At 51.5% G+C, this 7,095-nt stretch overlaps 1 protein-coding gene across 4 annotated transcripts in view; it reads left to right on the top strand.

The window, feature by feature from the left end:
* The first annotated feature begins 491 nt into the window (after positions 1-491).
* Lmo4 (LIM domain only 4) overlaps positions 492-7,095 on the top strand; it is a 19,631-nt gene continuing 13,027 nt past the window's right edge. Inside the window, exons 1-2 of one of the 4 annotated variants that reach the window (XM_028893750.2) lie at positions 492-917; positions 3,668-3,906. In XM_028893750.2, coding sequence (XP_028749583.1) covers positions 3,671-3,906 — 236 coding nt within the window. In that variant the 5' untranslated portion in view covers positions 492-917; positions 3,668-3,670. Of the gene's footprint in view, positions 918-3,322; positions 3,475-3,667; positions 3,907-7,095 lie in introns of those variants that run through there. The other 3 variants (XM_028893748.2, XM_028893751.2, XM_028893749.2) reach the window with 3 other exon arrangements.

Below are 7,095 nucleotides of genomic sequence, written 5' to 3'. Positions count from 1 at the left end.
CCCTTCTCGTCCCCCCCCCCTACCCCGGCCCCCCGCCTTTCCGGGCCGGGCCCGCTCAGCCGCTCGCCTCGCTCCCCGCCCCCCGAGTCTCGTTTCAGTCACCCTTTGTCCTTCCCCGGATTGGCAGGTTTTATTATTCCGCCTGAACAATCCGGCCGCCCAGTGGCTGAGGGTCGCTGACGTCGGCGGCAGAGCCGGGGAGTAGTTGGGATTCTGCTCTGTCAGTAACACATGTGTAAGCGCCGCCGAAGGAGCGAGCGAGCCGGTTAGAGGCCCGCGCCGCCGCCTCCGAGCCGGGCAGCAGCAGCGGGGCAGCCGATCGGTCCAGCGCTCCCGGCCAGCCCGCAGCTCTCCACTCCGTGCGCCCTCGCGCGGGCCGCGGGGCCGAGCTTGCACCGCCGCTCCCGGGCCGCAGGTCGCGGGAGGGGGGAGCTCGGCCGAGCCGCCGGCGGCCCCGAGCGGGCGGGCGGGAGGAAGGCGGCGGCGGAGGAGGAGGAGCGCGGGCGCGGCGGGGGCGGGAGCGCGTACAAAGTGAAGCCACATTGCCAAACTTGCAGCCGCGATTGCAGCAGTGGCTGCCGCTGCGCCGCACGGGCCGGGCCGAGGGCGCCTGCAGCTGCTCGCGCGCAGCCGGGGGCTGAGGACCAGGACCCGCGGGCTGAGACTTGACACTTCTGCGCCGGGCCGCCTGCCACTTAGCGTGGGGCTCCCTCTACCCGCCCCAGAGCCACGCGATTAAAAAAAAAAAAAAAAATCAGCCCTTAGCCCCCTCCTCCCCTTTCCTGCTTCTGCGAGAACTCCCTCCCTCCTTCCAGCTCCGCCGGCCCCGGCGCCCCTGCCCTGGAAGCCGAGCCGCTCCGCTCGCATTTCGCCGCCGCCGCTGCCTCTCGCAGTATTGCAATATAGGGGAGAAGCAGGTAAGGGGGTGGCTGGGGGCACCGCGGCCGGGGAGGGGGCGGGGGGGGGAGCTGATCGGGGCCGGGGCTGTTTTCTTTGGCTTCCTTCCCTTGACCGTCCCAAATTGCAAGTAAACAATACGTCGCCTTAGATAATGCGTGAGTCTGAAACTACCGGAGGCCGGCCTGCGAGCTAGCACGGAGGGCAGCCCCGGGCCGCCAGCTTTGTAGCGGTTCCTTGCTTACAAAAGGGTTCTTCTTGGAGACCGGGCTGGTGGGGACCCTGGAGAGGGCTGGGGGCAGTTTCAGTTCCTAAAGGAAAGGCAGGGGCTGCTTAGATGAGAAGTGGTGTGTGCGTGGGTGGGGGCGATAGTCGTGACCCCCCCCCCAACACTATTTGAAACAGGGACCGAAAAGCTCTAAGTGACCAGGATCCGGCATTGCCGGTTCTTTTTAAAAGAATTCCTCTTGGCTTATAAGTCTTTTGTTCCAATCCAGGAGAAATCCGGTGAATCACCTAATTAAAATCAAGACATGAATTAAGCATCCATTTTTGTACTACAAATGGCCAGCGCTACGTTTGTCCCTCCCTTGGTCTCCATTAAAAAACACCAGAGACGTTGTTAAAGGGGGGCAGATTTTGCCTCTAGCTGCCAGCTCTGCTTTCTATTTCACTGACTATCCCAGGACCTAAATTGCTTGGCTATGTAATTACTAGAGTATAAGCCTATTTAACTTAAAAGCTTTCTTTCTTTTTTTTTTTTTTTTTCCAACTCTAAATGAAACTTGATGAGGGCCCGTCCTTAGTTATCAGGGGAGTCAGTTTCTGGTCAGTCCTCTTGATTCATCTCTTTTAGATTTAATCAGCATTAAGGTATTGCTTGTCCTTAAGAGCTTTAGCTAATGGGGTTACTGGATGCTTTTCTCAGTGTAATGTTTCCTTTTCAAAAAAAATACATATATATTTACCTCTCACTAAAGATGGGGGCGGGGAGCAGCTTGGAATCTCCTCCCTCCCCCTCCCCTCTTAAAAAGGAATTCGGAGCGATTAAAACGTTGAGGGGGAACAGTTTAAAGACCTAGGGCAGGAAATGCAGATTCATTTGGGTTAGGGCTGAAATTGTAACAAAAAGCAATTCCTCGAGTAAATGCATCAGATAAATCAATTTACATAAAGGTATGATGCATTCGGATAAATGCAATGCTAATGGGTTTTAGAGCGGTCCTGTTTCCAGAGTCTCAGGGTTTTGTTACAGCTTAATTGGTGCAGTTCTTATTCTGGTTTATTGTGCGGTCACTGGACACACGTTCCGGGACTCTTTCGGAGGAAATGTGTTTAAAATCGGCCTATTTAAGGAACCGGAGTCCTTCTTTCGTTCGCTCTCCCCTGTTCTTTGCAGCAGTTAACTTGGGCTGGAAACAGACAAAGTTCGCCCTCTCCCTTCTGAGGTATCAGCTGAATGTCTTGAGCAGATAGCTGGGAGCCTGGGGGAGCCCACACTCTCGCCTTACAGAGGACAAAGACAAAACAAGCTGCTTAATTGGCAGTAAATAACTTGATCTTTTTATAGAATAAGTGACTGGAGAAACACTAGGACTTTATTGGACTCCGGATTGGAGGCAACAAATTAATCGGTTTAAGCTAAGCTTTATAAATTGATTCCTATATTATACCCCAGTTGCTTCTCTTGTGGCATTCATTAGAAAGTGTGTGTGTATGGGGGGCGGTGTTTAAAAGCAGTTTGGGGTGACAGCAGGACTGGCTTGAATTTAACTTGTGTGTCCCTCTATAGTGCCTCCTCGCACATTATCTACCCCCCCCCTCTTTGGAGGAACAAAGCTCTAGCATTTAAATTGCTGATCAAGGGCAGATTAGCGAGACCAAAGTGGAGAGTGTTTGTATAGGAAGTTAACAGGCATCCTAAAGTTCAATGATCTATTATCCTTGCCTGTGTCCTGAAAACACTCATTGATCTTCAAAATGAAATGAGATTTGGAACAATAATGGGAGATGGCGGTCACCACAATGGCATGTGAAAGGTGCTGTTTAAAATACGAAAAACCAGTTTCGCAACTTTACACCCGGCACCCCCCTCCCCTCTCGCCACCTTGCCTCCCCTCCCACCACCTCCATCTCCCCTTCGGCTTTTCCCTCCCTCCCCCCCCAATCCGTCCCCCCGCTCCCCGCCTTGCCCAAAACCCCGAACTATTTGCAACTTATGAACTGCAGCCTCACTTCCCCCGGCAGAGCTCGGGAGGGAACGTGGCTGCGGCGGGGCGGCCACCTCCAGCGGCCCGCGGCTGGCTCGCGGGGCTCGGCGGGGGCCGGGGAGGGGCCGGGCGCGGCGGTGGGTGGGTTTGACCCTCATTTGCTGGAGGCGGGCGGCGGCGGGAGGGGCGGGCGGAGGCGGGCGCTGGGGTTGGGGGGGGGAGAAGGAGGAGGCGCCGCGAGGGGTGGAGCGCGCCACCGAGCCTGGCTCTCGGAGTTTTGACAGTCCCCGAGCTGAAATTGTCAGCGGCGGCAAGCGCTTTGGAAAGTTGAGAGCAGCTCGTGGCCCCAGAACAAAGCTTGAGAAAAGTAAACAGGCGGCTGCTGCCGGCGAGCCTCCCTCCTTCCCTTCTCCCCGATCGGCCTCCTTCCCGCCCTGGCCCTGCTGCTGCTTCTCTTGCAGCCACTCTGGGGGAGGGAGGAGGGGAGCGCGCTAGCTTCAGGCGCCCCGCGATCGACTTCTAACTTTTGCATCGCCCGTTTTGTCTTTCTCTCTCCCTAGACCATGGTGAATCCGGGCAGCAGCTCGCAGCCGCCCCCGGTGACGGCCGGCTCCCTCTCTTGGAAGCGCTGCGCAGGCTGCGGGGGCAAGATTGCGGACCGCTTTCTGCTCTATGCCATGGACAGCTACTGGCACAGCCGCTGCCTCAAGTGCTCCTGCTGCCAGGCGCAGCTGGGCGACATCGGCACGTCCTGTTACACCAAGAGCGGCATGATCCTCTGCAGAAATGACTACATTAGGTAAGTCCGCTGCCTTTCTGCCAGATGGGCGAGCCCAGCAGGAGCAAGGCCAGGGGTTACCAGGGGTTTAAGGATGGAGCGGACATCTATGGGGATCCATAACAGACTTCACTTCAAAAGAGAGAGAGAGAGAAGAAAAAAAAAAAAAAAAAAAAAAAAAAAAAAAAAAAAACAACCTCTAGTTGGAGGCATTAAGGGACTCAAGAAAGCTTGTGTTAATTTTACAGTATTTGATGACAAATTAAGGCTAAAAACTCTGATCTGGTGATATTTGGGCGGTTAAGTGTCCAAGGTTGAGCACCCTCTGGAATAAATTCTAAGTGTAGCCTCAGCTTGGGCTTCAGGTTAAAAGTAAGCATGTCTAAAAATGTGGGCGTTCAGGTGCTTTCTCAGAGCTAAGCGGGGACTCACACTCAGAGACAAAAGGTTTATTTAAAAATAAAAGTGCAGCTAGTGAGAAATGATTCGTCTCTAGTGATGGCTAATTATGATATTTACATAAGCACTTTTCAACTTTTTTGAGCGGAATGCTGTGACTCATTCTTTGTGCTCCTTGTGAAAAACACTGATTGCCCATCAGTTTAAAGACTTGTAATTCTTTTTATAGTAAATAATAATAATAATAACAACAACAATAAAATAAAACCAAGATCTAGTGGTAGTGTTTTTCTTCATAGGCTCACTGCAAAGGTTTAGTATGCTCACTGTTGGTGTGTGGCTTTTGGTGGAGAATCTGGCTTTTTTTGTTTTTTTCATTTGAAGAATGTTGGGGTTTGTTTTTTGTTGTTGTCATTTGTAACACTGCCCTTGATCCCCAAAAGAGGCGATAGGATTATGCTAATCTTGCATTTTAAAGCAATGTATAGGAACAGTCATATCGGTGTAAGCGTCTTTTCCAACAGGCTTCGGGGCAGCTAATGGAAAGAATTCAGGAGGTCAGGTGCCTATAGGATCTTTTCAGGTGAACTCAAGCTACTTAAACTCATTAATTTGAAAGGAGGCATTTGAAGGATTACACATTTAATTTGAGTAAATGGTTTGATAGACTGATGCACATGAATGCTTCTAGGAGGTGTTCTGTTTCAACATCCAGTAATTAAAACACACACACACACACACACACACACACACACACACACTGCACACACACAGGCACATCGATGCTGAAGAAATGCACACTTAAAAGAATTTCCTATTTGTTTCTATTCTAAACCTTTGTCCTTATAGTGTTATAGCGATTAGTAGAAAATTCAGTTCAGTCTTCATTTTGGGTAAATAGTGGATGAGATATTTTTTTCAGAGTTCAGTTCCACTGTGGTTATTATCATCTGTGACTGATGCTGCGCAAGATCTCAGTGCAGTTTGGAGCTGAGTATGAGTGTTTGCCTCTATATCATTAGAGTAAAATGAGGGAGTAAAATGATGTTTGGTTATTCGGATAATGCAACCTATATCCACTCTACAAGCATCCTCAAGCAGTCAAGTGAAAGAAATATGGGAGGGGGGAGCTTTTATTTTTAAATTAATAGGGCTGCATTAATTTCACTAAGTGTTCTTTTAGAAGTAAATGCTGGAAAATCAGCAGGAGCTTGGGTGTAATGCTTTCTGGTTCTCCTTCCAAGCAATGCCATGAGCTTTGACAGTATTATAATGAAGTGGAGACAAAAGTGTGGGAAGGAAGGATGGTGGTTTGAAGTGGAAAAACTGACAGTGCAGTTAGGATTTGGTGAATGGCGCAGTTTCATCTCTTCAAACGTCTTTTGGGGGGGGCGCTGGGGAGGGGAGGCGGCTATCTTTGCTTCTGATTACCACTAATTAAACAGGAGATGGGTCTACTTGGATTCCCAAGGGGCAAGTTTAGGCAAGTGGCTTCCTGGGAATGAAGTCCATTCCTTTCCTTATTCTTGGGGCCAAATGATGAATGCCCTTTTGGTGTTTTCTTGGGGTCTAATGGAGGATGTGCACACAGCTCTAAACCTGAAATGATCGTGGAGTCTTACTTCTTTTTGTCTCTGAACTTGTGGACTGGAATTTGGCTTGCTCGAGAACTAGATGCTACCCTAAGAAACTTCTGTCTGCCGGGAAGAGACGAATTCTAGTTCAGTGCCAAATGTATCCTGGACAGCCTCACACTTTCCTCAGGGCACCGCGAGCCCAGCCTCCTATCCAGCCCCGTAGAGATACCTGAAGATACTTTTCTCTCTGTCCTTTAAGGAACCCAAAGGGTGGGAACATGAAGAATGTGCTGGCATTCTTTTCCCTCCCAGATAACCCCTCTCCCAAACGCCCCCAAATCCACTTGTTGGGGGAGCTTTCAGTTCTTCAGAGACCAAGGACTACGGAAGAGTGGAAAGAGTGGCGTGGTCCCTCTGCGGGTGAAGAAGACCTCTTTGCCTGTCTGAGACCACATGGCAATTTATTAAGGGGCTTTTACACAGTCTGACTTTGAGGTTTTTTTGTTCTGTTGTTGCTTCTTAAACCATCAAGATCTAGCTAAAAAGCTGCGGGGAGCTGGGCGAGGCCAATGGGGGGTAGGGGGGCAGGAAGGAGAGGGAGATGTTTTCCCCCTCAATCACTCCCCCATTCCGTGGCCAAGTGTCGACTGAGCAGAGCTGGGCTTCTGCCTCCTCTCCTCCAAGATTTCAGATAAAGCAGCGGCCTTGCTGCAGCGAATCTGCACAATTAAAAGCTTTAATTAGTGGCTCCTCCATTTTCTTAGTTCTGATGGGCTTTATCTAATGAGATCTGGTCTCTGGCTTAGATCTACTCCGAATGACGTGTCCGCAATGAATGAGAGCTTCGTCGCAAACAAAACATTTAATTAACAAAATTGGCCTCTAAGAGAGGGAGGGAAAGGCTGGAAGCGGGGTGTAGAGAGGAGGGGGAGGGTGGATCTTAAAGAGACCCACGTCTGCCTGACCCCTCCACCTTTCAAAAGTCGGGGAACCTTACAGCTGCCCCCTCCCTTCCGCAGCCTCCGACCCCTCAGCTCCACCCAAGCGCGGTGGAGTGGCTTTGCAAACTCCCGTTCTCCCCCCCCCCCCCACACACACCCGGGTCCGATATGCTTTCCTCCACCCCCACTTCGGGCCGGGTGACTAGCGCGGAAAGTGCGGCCAGAGGAGGAAGTTCGGACGCCGTCGGGTGGGGCTCCGGTCGGAGCAGGCGAGTGGGTGGGTGGCGGACCGG

Source organism: Peromyscus leucopus, chromosome 6 (genome assembly GCF_004664715.2).
Source record: "Peromyscus leucopus breed LL Stock chromosome 6, UCI_PerLeu_2.1, whole genome shotgun sequence".
NCBI classification, from domain to species: Eukaryota; Metazoa; Chordata; class Mammalia; order Rodentia; family Cricetidae; genus Peromyscus; species Peromyscus leucopus.
Note: the sequence above shows the minus strand (reverse complement) of the source record. Positions and strands in the feature narration are given on the sequence as shown.